Genomic DNA, 18,758 nt, shown 5'->3' on the forward strand with positions numbered 1-18,758 from the left:
TTTTGCCAGTGGAGTCACACAGGACTCCACTTAATTTCTCCAGTGTCAATTGTGACCGCTCATGTGAAATGTTGTTTACCAGGGTAGCTAATTAGAGACTTAGTGCCCATTTTCTTTTCAAATTGGGGGTTAATCATGTTGGCACCTTCTGCCTACTACATACCAGGGATTCCACATCCCCAGAAGGAAAACAGACGTTCCGCATAAACCACATTGTTTGTACAGTTTAGGTACAGTTCTTAGAATGGGGGGAAGCTCCTGAAATCCAAAGTTCCCAGATGCTGGTTAAGGACCAATCTTGTAAGCAGGCCTCTCTAACGATAGAAATCCTGCCATGTTAACTCTTTTGCATGAAACTGAGGCCATAAGAATGAGTGAGACTAGGAAATCTATCAATTCCTTGATTCCATGATTCTGAACTTGCCTCTATCCACACAACCTCCATCTTTTTCTCATCTAAAGCTTAACCCTTCCTTCCACTTAGGTCCTAGCTGCTCCTGCTCTTAGACACTCTTCTGTCAATTATCCTTTCCTGCATAGTCAAACTTCCTTTCTGTTTACGTAAGCATGACCATATCCTTCCAACCTGAAGAATTCATTCTTGACTCTAAGATCCCACTCCTATGTTTTACTCGTTTTTTTCTTTCACAACCAGCCTTCTTGAAAATGAAAATTATACTAGCTGCCTTTACTTTTTCCGTTCCTATTCCTTATAGTTAGTTTTATTCCCCAAACTCCCCTGAAACTGATCTTTTCAAAGTCACCAAAAACCTCCTTATTACCAGATCTAACAGTTATCACTCCTTGTCTCACTGGGGGCCTCTATTTTATTTGAGAGTTAGAAGGAGAGGGCATCTACAGGAAGTATGTAGGTGCAGAAGAAAGGGAGAAGATCGGAAATCTCTGCTTGAGGAGAATGGGAGAAGGAGGTAGAATAAAGACTATCAGAGAATCACTGGGTATAGAAGTTGGAGGTCATTTTTTATGACTGTTCTTTGGATTGAGATTTTTTTTTATCAGTTTTTAGCAATTCTGGTATCTAAGATAGAAATGAAGGCTAGATCCAGTTCACATTTTGCTGGCTAAGTAGGAAGAAAAGACTCAAAGGCAAGGGAACTGGGGATATTGGCAAGATAATTTTTAAAGTCATGGCCAGAATTTTTGCATCTTTCACTATAAAATGTAAAGTACAGTTGTATTTTTGCCTTGACACCAACATTGTGACAATGTTATATTTGTTAGTTTACAAATACTTTCTGTGTTTCCCAGAATGATGCCATAGTTAAAATGTAACTGGGGAGACTGAGCTTTAATGGCCTGGAAAGGTGCTATTCTAGATTTTCTGAATATTTTTCTTAAATATTTTCCCAGCATATTTTACAGCCTTGACTAACTTCTTTTAATACATGGACTTGTGGACTTAAACTTCTGGAATTAATAAGCTATTATTTTATTAGATAACTACAGCAGTTCAGCAGTGTGTTCAGTACTTTGAGTTGTGTGAAACCATGAAAGCTGATGAGGTTTGGGGACATTCAAAGCCTTGTGGTAAGTATGATATCTTGTTACATTTTAAAAATGGTAAATTTTGTAATAAAAATAGCTTAGTAATTTATTTTTTAATATCATGATGAATTAGATTGCTTTTGCTAATACAAAATACTTTCCACAAATTTAAGATATACCATAATGATGACTTTTTATAGCAGATCTACATTTGAAGTTATTGTAGTGAATCTTACCATCTGCAGTTCTTCAGTTCATACCACGGTGTATGTCCTAGTGTGTTATGCTGCAATAATACACTAGAGGAAGAAAGAATGAAAATATATCAGTCATTTATGCATTTTAGTGGGAGGAATATTTCTGTTTTATAAAATACTGTTTTATTATTGGACACTTCACCCCACTCTGTGATTCTTTTCTGCTTATCCTCAGTCTGAGCTAAAATATCCTAGATATTTCATAATCTGGCCCTAATATATCTATCCAATCTCATATCTAGTTATTGATTAAAGTGAATCTTCTCTTAGAAGGCATACCAGTGCCTGCATACTTTATTATTCCTACTCCAGCTGCCACTATCCATAATCCCCTACACTGATATAAATCTTATTGTGAAAGAATAAACTTTGTTTTTCAGGAAGCTTCCTTTGCCTAGTGTGAATTTTTTTTGCTCTTTTGCTTACGTCACACAACTTGCCATGTGAATTTGATGTCTTTTATCATCCTATTTTATGTCACTTCTCTAAGCAAATATTAAGTTCTTTGAGAATATGAAGATATCTTATAATTTTCTTTATCCCTGAGTAAATTCTTAACTCAAGAAAAATGGTGAAAGACCAATTATTAACAGGTTTCAACAGATAAGTGTTTTGTAGTAGAGGAGAAAGTACAGAAGCCAGAACTTTGAGAGACAAAAAAGGTATATAAGTTGATATATATATTCTATCATCTGTAAATTCACAAATTTTTCTAATCTAGTATTAAAATGTTGTATTTAGCTTTTTTTCCCTCTACCACTCTCCCAGCCCTTCATGGCTTTGATTTTTTCCCTGTCTAGTGAAGACCTCTGGGTGTTTCACTGCATTCTTTTGACATTTCTTTCAAAATTCTTGCTTTCTTCTCTTTCAGAGTTTCCTGCCTGCAGTTACTCAACTTTAGATCATCTCTGGTCCCCAGGAAACTGAACAAAGAGCATTGTAACGTTAAATTGATGGTGCGCTGATGTATTTCTCTAGCTTCCATGGCTCTTTGTGTTGCTTTGGAATCAACTTAGATGTTCTTTCTTCAGTGTTCCACCAGTCCCATCAAACCCCCTGCCTTGCTCCTGCCCACTTTTCTCTCGAGGAAACCTTGCATCCTACTTTACTGAGAAAAATGGAACATTTTGGATATGAAATCCCCAAATGTCCTGCATCTATACCTACAGGTGCATATTTATATGCCCTTATCAGTATTCCCTTCTCCAGGCTACAATGAAGAGTAATCCTTCTGTTCCAGATTGATCCATTTGACTGTTCTTGATTCTGTTTCCATCTGGTGTTTTTTTTTTTATTTTATTTTTTTTAAGAACCAGGACATTGCTTCATTTGTTGTTGTGTCTCCCCTTCTATTGGTACCTTTCCTTGCATTCTCTAAACCTACTCATATCTTTCATATAAAAAACTGAGCAAGTTCATATGTACCTCACATCTCTCTGCTTCCCTTAAGAGAAAAGGCCTTCCAAGTGTTTAATATACACCCAGGCCCCATTTCTTTACCGCCTATTCACTTCTCAACCACGGAAATGAGGCTTTTATTTCTATGATTCAATGATCTTCCCATTATTAACTTTCTCTTCTTTCTTGCCCTCATTTTATAGCATTCGCGTCTCTTGACCCTTTCCCTCATCTTCCTAGTACCATTCTTTGATTTCTTCATTCTCATCTAATAAGTTTTTCTTAGTCACTTGAAGAGCTCTTTTCTTTATATGTCTGTACTCACAAAAGTTTTGCCTTTTATTTTTTTTTTCAGCTTAGTCTACCTGTTCTTTCTTGAGGGAGCCCATTCACTCTCATGGTTTCAAATATTACATATTTATATATATAAGTGATGACTCTGAAATATTTAAGTCTATACTCCTTTCATGAATTCCAGACCAATGTACTCATTATATTTAGTATTCTATCTGGAAGATCCATGGGAACTTCAATATTAAAATATCAAGGGCTGAAATCACTATTTTCTTTCTAAACATTTTTTCTTCAGAATTAAATAGAAGAAGAATTTACTATGTACACAGATATTTGAGTTAGGAACTTGAGAATTTTTTTTTATCTTTTCATGGTCTACATGTAATTCTGGCTAAGGCATATTGATTTCAGTTCCTTAAACATCTGTCTGCTGTTCTCCATTTTTTTTTTTTTTTTTTTTTTTTTTGCTGATTTTATGTTTAAAAACCACGGTCCTTCTGCATGGACATTTCTAACTAAATGGACCGACCTGACCAAAGGCAAGTTACAATATCGATGCCCATTATGGAGAACTTTTGAAATCCCTAAATTTACTTTTCTTAAAACTGAATTGGAAAACCTTGGCCCTGAAACTTCCAAAACTGAATGGAACACTTATTTTTTTTTTTTTTTTTTTTTTTTATTCACACACACACACACTGTATTTTATTTTTACAAGACATAAATAGACTGACACCAAGCGTTGTACATGGATGACCACAACAAAAGCAACAATGATTGCAATTACCAAACATGAAACACACTCGTACTATGTCATAATATTGACATTCAGTCCAGTAATCCTCCACTGTAACAGCTTCTTTACTTTGCAGTGAAAATTGATTCGTATATTCTTTGCCTCTGAGTCCTTGTGGGATTTTTTTTTTTTTTTTAAATTCAGACAGAAAGTCACAAAAATTATACTCATCCTCATCAGTTCACTCAGTCCCATGTAATTAATTTTTTTTTCATCTTGATCTTTTGTTAGCACTTTTATGAGTTCATCAGTTTTTCATTAGAGTTCTGAAAATGCTTATTCATTCAGTTCAGCAGTACAGTCAGTTACCAGAAACCTGTACTTGTCAGAGTCTTTTCCATGAATTTCTTGAAGATGAAACCCTTTTATAGGAACATATTTGCAAAATCATCAGAGTACACCCAGAACTGTCTGTAAATGACAAAAGACTTAAAAATGACCACGGTTAAAGATTTGATGAAAGTTCATAATAATGCAGTTGACAAGAAAATTAGTTATTTCTGAGATATACATTTTAAAGTAATAACTAGGATTATTACTTATAACATTATACCAGAACATATAAGATTTTTAGAAATTTCATGTAATGTCTGAAACATTTATATTAACATATTTCCATACATATTTCCATACAAATACAAATATAAGATTTTTAGAAATTTCATGTAATGTCTGAAACATTTATATTAACATATTTCCATACATATTTCCATACAAATACAAATATAAGATTTTTAGAAATTTCATGTAATGTCTGAAACATTTATATTAACATATTTCCATACATATTTCCATACAAATACAAATATAAGATTTTTAGAAATTTCATGTAATGTCTGAAACATTTATATTAACATATTTCCATACAAATAACCCAATGAAAGTTTAGTATTAGTTGTTTTGTTTGTTTTTTTATACTGCAGGTTCTTATTAGGCATCAGTTTTATACACATCAGTGTATACATGTCAATCCCAATCCCAATCCCAATCCCAGGTTCTTATTAGGCATCAGTTTTATACACATCAGTGTATACATGTCAATCCCAATTGCCCAATTCAGCACACCACCATCCCCACCTCACCGCAGTTTTCCCCCCTTGGTGTCCATATGACCATTCTCTACATTTGTGTCTCAACTTCTGCCCTGCAAACTGGCTCATCTGTACCATTTTTCTAGGTTCCGCATACATGCATTAATATACGATATTTGTTTTTCTCTTTCTGACTTACTTCACTCTGTATGACAGTCTCTAGATCCATCCATGTCTCAACAAATGACTCAATTTCGTTCCTTTTTATGGCTGAGTAATATTCCATTGTATATATGTACCACAACTTCTTTATCCATTCGTCTGTTGATGGGCATTTAGGTTGCTTCCATGACCTGGCTATTGTAAATAGTGCTGCAATGAACATTCGGGTGCATGTGTCTTTTTGAATTACGGTTTTCTCTGGGTATATGCCCAGTAGTGGGATTGCTGGGTCATATGGTAATTCTATTTTTAGTTTTTTAAGGAACCTCCATACTGTTCTCCATAGTGGCTGTATCAATTTACATTCCCACCAACAGTGCAAGAGGGTTCCCTTTTCTCCACACCCTCTCCAGCATTTGTTGTTTGTAGATTTTCTGATGATGCCCATTCTAACACGAGTGAGGTGATACCTCATTGTAGTTTTGATTTGCATTTCTCTAATAATTAGTGATGTTGAGCATCTTTTCATGTGCTTCGTGGCCATCTGTATGTCTTCTTTGGAGAAATGTCTATTTAGGTCTTCTGCCCATTTTTGGATTGGGGTGTTTGTTTCTTTGATATTGAGCTGAATGAGCTGTTTATATATTTTGGAGATTAATCCTTTGTCCGTTGATTCATTTGCAAATATTTTCTCCCATTCTGAGGGTTGTCTTTTCGTCTTGTTTATGGTTTCCTTTGCTGTGCAAAAGCTTTGAAGTTTCATTAGGTCCCATTTGTTTATTTTTGTTTTTATTTCCATTACTCTAGGAGGTGGATCAAAAAAGATCTTGCTGTGATTTATGTCAAAGAGTGTTCTTCCTATGTTTTCCTCTAAGAGTTTTATAGTGTCCAGTCTTATATTTAGGTCTCTAATCCATTTTGAGTTTATTTTTGTGTATGGTGTTAGGGAGTATTCTAATTTCATTCTTTTACATGTAGCTGTCCAGTTTTCCCAGCACCACTTATTGAAGAGACTGTCTTTTCTCCATTGTATATCTTTGCCTCCTTTGTCATAGATTAGTTGACCATAGGTGCGTGGGTTAATCTCTGGGCTTTCTATCTTGTTCCATTGATCTATGTTTCTGTTTTTGTGCCAGTACCATACTGTCTTGATTACTGTAGCTTTGTAGTATAGTCTGAAGTCTGGGAGTCTGATTCCTCCAGCTCCATTTTTTTCCCTCAAGACTGCTTTGGCTATTCGGGGTCTTTTGTGTCTCCATACAAATTTTAAGATGATTTGTTCTAGCTCCGTAAAAAATGCCATTGGTAATTTGATAGGGATTGCATTGAATCTGTAGATTGCTTTGGGTAGTATACTCATTTTCACAATGTTGATTCTTCCAATCCAAGAACATGGTATATCTCTCCATCTGTTGGTATCATCTTTAATTTCTTTCATCAGTGTCTTATAGTTTTCTGCATACAGGTCTTTCGTCTCCCTAGGTAGGTTTATTCCTAGGTATTTTATTCTTTTTGTTGCAATGGTAAATGGGAGTGTTTCCATAATTTCTCTTTCAGATTTTTCATCATTAGTGTATAGGAATGCAAGAGATTTCTGTGCATTAATTTTGTATCCTGCAACTTTACCATATTCATTAATCAGCTCTAGCAGTTTTCTGGTGGCAGTTTTAGGATTCTCTATGTATAGTATCATGTCATCCGCAAACAGTGACAGTTTTACTTCTTCTTTTCCAATTTGTATTCCTTTTATTTCTTTTTCTTCTCTGATTGCCGTGGCTAGGACTTCCAGAACTATGTTGAATAATAGTGGTGAGAGTGGACATCCTTGTCTCGTTCCTGATCTTAGAGGAAATGCTTTCAGTTTTTCACCATTGAGAATGATGTTTGCTGTGGGTTTGTCATATATGGCCTTTATTATGTTGAGGTAGGTTCCCTCTATGCCCACTTTCTGGAGAGTTTTTATCATAAATGGGTGTTGAATTTTGTCAAAAGCTTTTTCTGCATCTATTGAGATGATCATATGGTTTTTATTCTTCAATTTGTTAATATGGTGTATCACATTGATTGATTTGCGTATATTGAAGAATCCTTGCATCCCTGGGATAAATCCCACTTGATCGTGGTGTATGATCCTTTTAATGTGTTGGTGGATTCTGTTTGCTAGTATTTTGTTGAGGATTTTTGCATCTATATTCATCAGTGATATTGGTCTGTAATTTTCTTTTTTTGTAGTGTCTTTGTCTGGTTTTGGTATCAGGGTGATGGTGGCCTCATAGAATGAGTTTGGGAGTGTTCCTTCCTCTGCAATTTTTTGGAAGAGTTTGAGAAGGATGGGTGTTAGCTCTTCTCTAAATGTTTGATAGAATTCACCTGTGAAGCCATCTGGTCCTGGACTTTTGTTTGTTGGAAGATTTTTAATCACAGTTTCAATTTCATTACTTGTGATTGGTCTGTTCATATTTTCTGTTTCTTCCTGATTCAGTCTGGGAAGGTTATACCTTTCTAAGAATTTGTCCATTTCTTCCAGGTTGTCCATTTTATTGGCATAAAGTTGCTTGTAGTAGTCTCTTAGGATGCTTTGTATTTCTGCGGTGTCTGTTGTAACTTCTCCTTTTTCATTTCTGATTTTATTGATTTGAGTCCTCTCCCTCTTTTTCTTGATGAGTCTGGCTAATGGCTTATCAATTTTGTTTATCTTCTCAAAGAACCAACTTTTAGTTTTATTGATCTTTGCTATTGTTTTCTTTGTTTCTATTTCATTTATTTCTGCTCTGATCTTTATGATTTCTTTCCTTCTGCTAACTTTGGGTTTTGTTTGTTCTTCTTTCTCTAGTTTCTTTAGGTGTAAGGTTAGATTGTTTACTTGAGATTTTTCTTGTTTCTTTAGGTAGGCTTGTATAGCTATAAACTTCCCTCTTAGAACCGCTTTTGCTGCATCCCATAGGTTTTGGGTCGTCGTGTTTTCATTGTCATTTGTCTCTAGGTATTTTTTGATTTCCTCTTTGATTTCTTCAGTGATCTCTTGGTTATTTAGTAACGTATTGTTTAGCCTCCATGTGTTTGTCCTTTTTACGTTTTTTTCCCTGTAATTCATTTCTAATCTCATAGCGTTGTGGTCAGAAAAGATGCTTGATATGATTTCAATTTTCTTAAATTTACTGAGGCTTGATTTGTGACCCAAGATGTGATCTATCCTGGAGAATGTTCCGTGTGCAGTTGAGAAGAACGTGTAATCTGCTGTTTTTGGATGGAATGTCCTATATATATCAATTAAATCTATCTGGTCTATTGTGTCATTTAAAGCTTCTGTTTCCTTATTTATTTTCATTTTGGATGATCTGTCCATTGGTGTAAGTGAGGTGTTAAAGTCCCCCACTATTATTGTGTTACTGTCGATTTCCTCTTTTATAGCTGTTAGCAGTTGCCTTATGTATTGAGGTGCTCCTATGTTGGGTGCATATATATTTATAATTGTTATATCTTCTTCTTGGATTGATCCCTGGATCATTATGTAGTGTCCTTCCTTGTCTCTTGTAACCTTCTTTATTTTAAAGTCTATTTTATCTGATATGAGTATAGCTACTCCAGCTTTCTTTTGATTTCCATTTGCATGGAATATCTTTTTCCATCCCCTCACTTTCAGTCTGTATGTGTCCCTAGGTCTAAAGTGGGTCTCTTGTAGACAGCATATATATGGGTCTTGTTTTTGTATCCATTCAGCCAGTCTATGTCTTTTGGTTGGGGCATTTAATCCATTCACGTTTAAGGTAATTATCGATATGTATGTTCCTATGACCATTTTCTTAATTGTTTTGGGTTTGTTTTTGTAGGTCCTTTTCTTCTCTTGTGTTTCCCACTTAGAGAAGTTCCTTTAGCATTTGTTGTAGAGCTGGTTTGGTGGTGCTGAATTCTCTTAGCTTTTGCTTGTCTGCAAAGCTTTTGATTCCTCCATCAAATCTAAATGAGATCCTTGCCGGGTAGAGTAACCTTGGTTGTAGGTTCTTCCCTTTCATCACTTTAAGTATATCATGCCACTCCCTTCTGGCTTGCAGAGTTTCTGCTGAGAAATCAGCTGTTAACCTTATGGGAGTTCCCTTGTATGTTATTTGTCGTTTTTCCCTTGCTGCTTTCAATAATTTTTCTTTGTCTTTAATTTTTGCCACTTTGATTACTATGTGTCTCGGCGTGTTTCTCCTTGGGTTTATTCTGTATGGGACTCTCTGCGCTTCCTGGACTTGGGTGGCTATTTCCTTTCCCATGTTAGGGAAGTTTTCAACTATAATCTCTTCAAATATTTTCTCTGGTCCTGTCTCTCTCTCTTCTCCTTCTGGGACCCCTATAATGCGAATGTTGTTGCGTTTAATGTTGTCCCAGAGGTCTCTTAGGCTGTCTTCATTTCTTTTCATTCTTTTTTCTTTAGTCTGTTCTGCAACAGTGAATTCTACCATTCTGTCTTCCAGGTCACTTATCCGTTCTTCTGCCTCAGTTATTCTGCTATTGATTCCTTCTAGTGTAGTTTTCATTTCAGTTATTGTATTGGTGATCTCTGTTTGTTTGTTCTTTAATTCTTCTAGGTCTTTGTTAATCATTTCTTGCATCTTCTCAATCTTTGCCTCCATTCTTATTCCGAGGTCCTGGATCATCTTCACTATCATTATTCTGAATTCTTTTTCTGGAAGGTTGCCTATCTCCACTTCATTTAGTTGTTTTTCTGGGGTTTTTTCTTGTTCCTTCATCTGGTACATAGCCCTCTGCCTTTTCATCTTCTCTATCTTTCTGTAACTGTGGTTTTTGGTCCACAGGCTGCAGGATCGTAGTTTTTTCTTGCTTCTGTTGTCTGCCCTCTGGTGGTTGAGGCTATCTAAGAGGCTTGATGGGAGGCTCTGGTGGTGGGTAGAGCTGACTGTTGCTGTGGCGGTTAATCCACTTGACTGTTGATGGGTGGGGCTGGGTTCCCTCCCTGTTGCTGTGGCGGTCAGAGCTCAGTAAAACCTTAATCCACTTGACTGTTGATGGGTGGGGCTGGGTTCCCTCCCTGTTGGTTGTTTTGCCTGAGGCAACCCAACACTGGAGCCTACCGGTGCTCTTTGGTGGGGTTAATGGCAGACTCTGGGAGGGCTCACGCCAAGGAGAACTTCCCAGAGCCTCTGCTGCCAGTGTCCTTATCCCCACGGTGAAACAGAGCCACTACTCGCCTCTGCAGGAGACCCCCCAACACCAGCAGGTAGGTCTGGTTCAGTCTCCCCCAGGGTCACTGTTCCTTCCCCTGGGTCCCGATGCACACATTACTTTGTGTGTGCCCTCCAAGAGTGGGGTCTCTGTTTCCCCCAGTCCTGTCAAAGTCCTGCAATCAATTCCCACTAGGCTTCAAAGTCTGATTCTCTAGGAATTTCTCCTCCCGTTGCCGGACCCCCAGGTTGGGAAGCCTGACGTGGGGCTCAGAACCTTCACTCCAGTGGGTGGAATTCTGTGGTATAAGTGTTCGCCAGTCTGTGAGTCACCCACCCAGCAGTTATGGGATTTGATTTTACTCTGATTGCGCCCCTCCTACCGTCTCACTGTGGCTTCTCCTCTGTCCTTGGACGCGGGGTATCCTCCTTGGTGAAGTCCAGGGTCTTCCTGTCAATGATTGTCCAGCAGCCAGTGGTGATTCTGGTGCTCTCGCAAGAGGGAGTGAGAGCACGTCCTTCTACTCCGCCATCTTGGTTAATCTCCTCCATTCTTTTTTCTTATGGAGGCTTTTGTTCATGATTTTCCTAATGAGTCTTACTTTAAGCCTTGGCCTTCTTCCATTCACCTTTCCATGTTGCCATCAGAGTCAGTTTTCCACATGCGTGTTTGATTCCTTTGCTGCTTGAAACCCTTTAATATCATCCCAGTTGCCTCTATAATATAGCCCATACTGTTTCTGCAGCTAAGTTCTATGTGATCTGCTGCAGCTACCCTCTAGCCTTTTGTTTCTCCTACTTGTCCTCGCCATGCTCTGTTCATATCAGGCTGTTTGCCATACTCTGAATTGGAAGGCCAGTTTCATGCTGCTTCTTGGTTTTTGACACCAGCAAATAGTTCAGGCTCTTAAATAAAAGAGGTACTCAATAGATCTCGAATGTATGGATGAATGAGTGAATAAATGATATATGTTAGAAGGAGTCTGTATTTTGTTACAGATTGTAATTTCATTTGCAAACATGGTTATAAATATGATCGTCTGTAGTACTGGCTTTTAATTGGTAGAATTAAACAATAAGTAATGTTTTATATTCCTTTCTTTCTTAACTTGAAGTATGTTTATAATGAGAGATAACTAACAATCTTATGGTGTTTGTTTTAGAATGAACACTGCATGTTGTACTTTTCTGAGGTTTGATAAATTTTATAATGAATGCTTTTCTTCAGATTTAAGTGTGTTAAAGTATCTTGGGAAACAGTAAAGAATTTTTTAAAAAATTTACACCAAGTGTCTCCATTATAGACTGCAGCCTTGTTTAATATTCAGAGGGGAATGAAATAAGTACTGTAAAATATAATGGCATTAAAACAAATGTAATTGTTTTTCTTTTAAGGGAATAAGCAGAAAACTTTCTACTACTCAGGACAAGAATTACAATATATTTATTTCATTCACTCACTGTGCCTTTTAGGAAGATTATTGATCTATACACAAGGCAGAAAGCTATTTCCTATAAAGCTGAAGAATAAAAAAGGTAAGTGCAATTAGGAGATATGAATATGTTCAGGTATGGTAAGATTTGTGCTATGGATTTTTAAAATTTAGAGATTTAGCTTGGTCTCTCCTAGGGTACTGAGCAACATACCTTTTTGTTCTGCTGACAGGCTTACATATCTTGAAGTGTTATTATTATTTTTTGTTTGTCACTATGTACTTCTTCCTATATGTATAATTTTATTTCCCCTGTCTTTAATGTTTTCCTTATTTTTTCTCTGCCCTTCAAAATCCTAGATATACTGGATGATCCAAATCTGGATCCAGAACTAGAAGTCCTTGTTTAAGTTCTGGTTCCCCTAAAAACTAGCTGAGATCTTTGGGCAAATCACTGAACTATTTGTTTCTTTATCTGTAAAAATGGAATATCAGTGCTGGACTCAGGGAATATTTGAGATGATCACAGAGAAGAGGTTTGGGAATAGTATTTTATAAACTGCAAAGCCCTGTACCATATGATATATTACTATATTATTGTTACCCTAAGTCCCGTTTTTAAAGTTTTCTCCTTCAGAATTCACATGCTGTTAGTTGTCTTCCTTACTTCCCTTAAAACTTTTGTCTATTCTAGAAATATAGTACAGAGTAGAGATCAGCAAACTTTGCCTGTAAAGTGCCAGATAGTAAATTTTTTGGACCACATACTGTCTCTGTTGCATATTCTTTGTGTGTGTATGTATGCACACACATGCATGTGCAAAAAAGTTAACATATTAGGCCCAGAGACCACTATCCTTAGAAAGGGCTGCTTGCAAGGCTGGACTTTGGCTGGCATCTAGGAACTTGGATTTTTCACTGTTGCCAGAACTAATAACTTTTTAGGCATAGTGAGCCACTCTTAATACAAACAATGTGTTTTAAGCTGAAAACCTGCTTTCCTTCTGGGTGTCTGGAATCCTGGTATGTATTGGGCAGAGAGTGCTTATATATATATGACCAGTCTCCAATAAACAACTTTGCGCATTGACTCTCTAATGAGCTTCCTTGGTAGACAGCATTTCACATGTGTTGTCACAACTTGTTGTTGGCAGAATTAAGTGTATTCTGTGTGATTCCTTGGGAGAGGACTCTTACACAGTTGTACCTGGTTTGCTCTTGATTTCACCCTATGTGGCTTTTCCCTTTGATTTTACTTTGTATCCTTTTGTTATAATAAATCATAGCTGGGGGTATTACTGTATGTTGAATTCTGTGAGTCTTCCTAGTGAATCTTGGAATGGTTTTGAGGACCCTGACATGCTTTACACACCTTTTAAAAATGGAAAAATCATTCTTAGCTTTCAGGCCTTACAAAATTAGGATATGATGGCTATAGATTCCCAATCCTGTTATAAAGTATCTTCATTTTGAACATTTTATACTGTTTCCTAGTTGTTTTACTTAAGCCTTTTCTCCATGGTTAAGTTGATTATGAACTCCTTAAGAAAAAGTGTTTTATGTACTTTTTTGTGGTACTGCCACATAATCCTAGGTATAATGGGCACGCAGAGAAATGACTTTCAAGAAAAGAGCTGCCGTTGTATAGGATATTGTGAACTTTACAGAAATAGAAAGATTAATGTATATTTGTGATGTTTCAGGTGTTCAGCTTAAATTTATGTCTATCATCTAACTTATTTAGCATTTTAATTGACTTTTGACAGCAACATTTTGGCCTATCAGATGTCACAGATCATCTCAAAACTCAATTTTGAGAGATCTATCCTACTGTATTTAGTATAGGTCAGCATTCACTTTTAATTCACATGTGCTTTCACCAGAAATTTTTTATGTAAGCTTCTATAGCAGGTGTTGGTAAACTATAGCCCATAGACCAAATCTGGTACACTGTTCTATATGGCTTTTGAGCTAAGATAAGCTTGTATATTCTTAAATTATTGGGAAAACTTAATGTGTGATGGGAAAAAATATATAAAATTCATATTTCAGCATACATAAATTTTTTTGGAAAATAGCCACACTCATTCATTTGCAAATTGTCCATGGCTACTTTAGTGCATCAAGAGCAGAGTTGAATCTTTGTGACAGACTGTTTGGCCACAAAGCCTACACTATTCACTATCTGGTCAAGAAAGTTTGCTAACCTCTATTCTACAGTGCTATATCGGTAAGTTAGCTGGACCAATATACTAAGCTGAATTTTACTGCTCCTAATTGAATAAACTCAAACAACCCTGATCAGATTCATAGATCTTCCTATGGTAGGTTTATATTAAATGATTGGTTCAACATAAGTGGTAAAACTACACCTTCACATAGCAACTATTGCATCATTTACCCTCGTTATCTTTTAACTTACTATGTCTAATTTATTCTTCCAGATATAATCTTGGATTATAGCCCCTTTCTCCCTAATTGTACCACAGTCTCTATGAAACCTCAGATTAGGAGGTTGGAAGCTTAGTTAAAATTTTTCTAAGTTGTAAACATATGCTAGAAAATAACTTTTTTTTCCCTTTCTTTTTGAAGATTCAGTATCCCTTACAGATCTGCTGGTTCTGTTTACCCAACTTATCTATTACTCACCAAGTTGTCCGAAGATGACATCACCTGGTCATTTAGGTAATTCTGCTTCTATTGTTATTATAAATAGAGAAATAGAAACCATCTAAAAATATTCTATTTTCTGGATGTTTTGAGTGATGGACCTAGTTTAGTAAAGAGGTTTCATTAAGATGCAGCATTATTCATAAGAAATTACATTGGTCCTCCCAGATGGCTTCACAGGAGAATTCTATCAAACATTTAGAGAAGAGCTAACACCCATCCTTCTCAAACTCTTCCAAAAAACTGCAGAGGGAGAAATACTCTCAAATTCATTCTACGAAGCCACCATCACCCTGATACCAAAACCAGAAAAAGATATCACAAAAAAAGAAAATTATAGACCAATATCACTGATGAACATAGATGCAAAAATCCTGAACAAAATACCAGCAAACAGAATCCAACAGCACATTAAAAGGATCATATACCATGATCAAGTGGGATTTATCCTAGGGATGCAAGGATTCTTCAGTATACATAAATTAATCAGTGTGACACACCACATTAACAAATTAAGGAATAAAAACCATATGATCATCTCAATAGATGCAGAAAAAGCTTTTGAAAAAATTCAACACCCATTTATGATAAAAACTTTCCAGAAAATGGACATAGAGGGAACCTACCTCAACATAATAAAGGACATATATGACAAACCCACAGCAAGCATCATACTCAATGGTGAAAAATTGAAAGCATTTCCACTAAGATCAGGAGCAAGACAAGGATGTCCACTCTCACCACTATTATTCAACATAGTTTTGGAAGTTGTAGCCACAGCAGTCAGAGAAGAAAAAGAAATAAAAATAAGTTGGAAAAGAAGTAAAACTCACTGTTTGCTGATGATGTGATACTATACATAGAAAATCTTAAAGATGCCAGCAGAAAATTACTAGAACAAATCAATGAATTTGGTAAGGTTGCAGGATATAAAATTGATGCCCAGAAATCTCTGGCATTCCTATACACCAACAACGAAAAATCTGAAAGAGAAATTAAGGAAACACTCCCATTTACCACTGCAACAAAAAGAATAAAATACCTAGGAAGAAACCTGCCTAAGGAGGCGAAAGACTTGTACTCAGAAAACTATTAAACACTGTTGAAAGAAATCAAAGATGACATAAACAGATGGAGAGATATACCATGTTCTTGGATTGGAAGAATCAATATTGTGAAAATGACTATAATACCCAAAGCAATCTACAGATTCATTGCAATCCCTATCAAGCTACCAATGGCATTCTTCACAGAATTAGAACAAAAAAATCTTACAATTCACATGGAAACACAAAAGACCCCCGAATAGCCAAAGCAATCTTGAGAAAGAACAATGGAGTTGGGGGAATCAGGCTCCCCGACTTCAAACTATACCACAAAGCTACAGTAATCAAGACAGTATGGTGCTGGCACAAAAATGGAAATATAGATCAATAGTACAGGTTAGAATGCCCAGAGATAAACCCACACACATATGGGCACCTAATTTACGACAAAGGAGGCAAGAACATACGGTGGAGAAAAGACAGCCTCTTCAATAACTGGTGCTGTGAAAACTGGACAGCTACATGTAAAAGAATGAGATTAGAACACTACCTAACACCATACAAAAATAAACCCCAAATGGATTAAAGACTTAATTGTAAGATCAGACACTATAAAACTTTTAGAGGAAAACATAGGAAAAACACTCTTTGACATAAACCACAGCAAGATCTTTTTTAACCTACCTCCTAGAGTAACAAATAAAAACAAAAATAAACAAATGGGACTTAAAAGGTTCTGCACAGCAAAGGAAACCATAAACAAGACAAAAAGACAACCCTCAGAATGGGAGAAAATATTTGCAAATGAAACAATAGATAAAGGATTAATCTCTAAAATATACAAACAGCTCATGGAGCTCAGTATCAAAATAATCCAGTTATAAAATGGGTAGAAGACCTAAATAGACATTTCACCAAGGAAGACATACAGACGGCCAAGAGGCACGTGAAAAGATGCTCAACATCACTAATTATTAGAGAAATGCAAATCAAAACTACAATGAGGTATCACCTCATGCTGGTCAGAATGGCCATTATCAAAAAAATGCTGGAAAGGGTGTGGTGAAAAAGGAACCCTCCTGCACTGTTGGTGGGAATGTAAATTGATAACAACCACTATGGAAAACAGTGTGGAGGTTCTTTAAAAAACTAAAAATAGAACTACCATATGACCCAGCAATCCCACTACTGGGCATATACCCTGAGAAAACCATAATTCAAAAAGAGACATGTACCACAGTGTTCATTGCAGCACTATTTACAATAGCCAGGTCATGGAACCAACCTATTTGTCCATCAACAGATGAATGGATAAAGAAGATGTGGCACATATATCCAATGGAATATTACTCAACCATAAAAAGAAACGAAATTGAGTTATTTGTAGTGAGGTGGATGGACCTAGAGTCTGTCATACAGAGTGAAGAAAGTCAGAAAGAGAAAAACAAATACTGTACGCTAATGCATATATATGGAATCTAAAAAAAAAAAAAAATGGTTCTGATGAACCTAGTTGCAGGGCAGGAATAAAGAGGTAGACATAGAGAATGGACTTGATGATATGGGGTGGGAGGGGGAAGCTGGGGCCAAGTGAGAGTAGCACTGACATACCGAATATAAAATAGTTGGCTGGTGGGAAACAGCAGTGTAGCACAGGGAGTACAGCTTGGTACTTTGCGATGACCTAGAGGGGTGGGCTAGGGAGGAAGGGAGGGAGGCTCAAGAGGGAGGGAGTATGGGGACATGTGTATGCACATGGCTGATTCGCTTTGTTGTGCAGCAGAAACTAATAGGGTATTGTGAAGCAATTATACTCTAATAAAGATCTATTAAAAAAAAAAAAGAAATTACATTGGTCCTGGAAGTAAACCATGAAATTTAATTATTTCACTGATATTTAAGGTGTACATTTTTATTTAGAACCAATTTTGCTGAGAATTCTGATGTTTAAGATCAAGATATTCTTAAATGATATTAAGATAAGTTTGATAGGTACTAGTGTGTTCTTTATTGGTATTTTCTATCCTTTATATTTTCCTGGGTGTTTTGATCAGCTTGCTTGTTTCAGCTTATAGCCAATACTTATTTTTGGGGTCATCTTTTATTGAAGAATAAAGCAAAAGAAAACCTTTTCTTTTTTTCAGAAAAATACCTTTTAGTCTTATAACTGTTGACTGACTTATAAAAAATTTTTAAAATGTTAACATTTAAAAGATAACTTGTATTGATATTCAAAGGAAAAAGTTTGTTTTCAAAGTAAAACACTTAATAACAACCCGCCTCCTCCCCCCACCACCCAGATTTATAGACTCAAGCATTCTAAACATGGAAGTTACTTTAGAAATGATGGTACAGATTCTTAGAGGAACACAGGTGAATCACAGAAAAAAATTATTTGGGTCATATATTACTGTTGTAATACATCTATCAATTGGTAGGTTTTATCCATGCAATTATAACAGCCTATTAGTCCTAACAATGTTTCTCATACTTTTTCTGCCTTTAAAGTATTGATATTTACATGTATAAAGTACTAGGTTAGGTACCCCTGCTATATGCTCCTACAACATACTACCCTTCCTTTATGAAAAATATTATCCTTTGTTATAATTGATAATATCTTGCTTTACCATCTTGTGGACTACTTGTCTTATTTACTTCTTTGTCTACATAGTACTCAAAAGTAGCAGAAAGTTGGATGAATGAATGAATAATGGTCAGATGCTCATCAGTCGTCTCTCACTGCAAACAGGGTTTCTCATCTTGAGCTGGTTAAAAAAATCACTGAACTTTTCTGTTTTCCCTTTCTGTCAAGTATTTGCTTAGTGTATTTATGGAGTATGGAATATTGTAGTATAAATTAAGAACTTTGGTGTTTTAGTCTTGTATCTTACTAGGATAACCTTACATTACTAACTTTTGTAAAACACTGTCTTGTAAAACTTTATTATCTTCATGTAAAACACTATTTTGTTCAGTATATTAGGAGTTCAAATA

At 36.1% G+C, this 18,758-nt stretch overlaps 1 protein-coding gene across 5 annotated transcripts in view; it reads left to right on the top strand.

The window, feature by feature from the left end:
* The window catches only part of TBC1D32 (TBC1 domain family member 32), a 189,087-nt gene that overhangs the window by 42,086 nt on the left and 128,243 nt on the right, over positions 1-18,758 (top strand). For all 5 annotated transcript variants that reach the window (XM_036870860.1, XM_036870863.1, XM_036870861.1 and 2 more), the window contains 3 exons: positions 1,458-1,548; positions 12,008-12,148; positions 14,638-14,730. In XM_036870860.1, coding sequence (XP_036726755.1) covers positions 1,458-1,548; positions 12,008-12,148; positions 14,638-14,730 — 325 coding nt within the window. The remainder of the gene's footprint in view (positions 1-1,457; positions 1,549-12,007; positions 12,149-14,637; positions 14,731-18,758) is intronic.

This window comes from Balaenoptera musculus, chromosome 12 (genome assembly GCF_009873245.2).
Source record: "Balaenoptera musculus isolate JJ_BM4_2016_0621 chromosome 12, mBalMus1.pri.v3, whole genome shotgun sequence".
Lineage (NCBI taxonomy): Eukaryota > Metazoa > Chordata > Mammalia > Artiodactyla > Balaenopteridae > Balaenoptera > Balaenoptera musculus.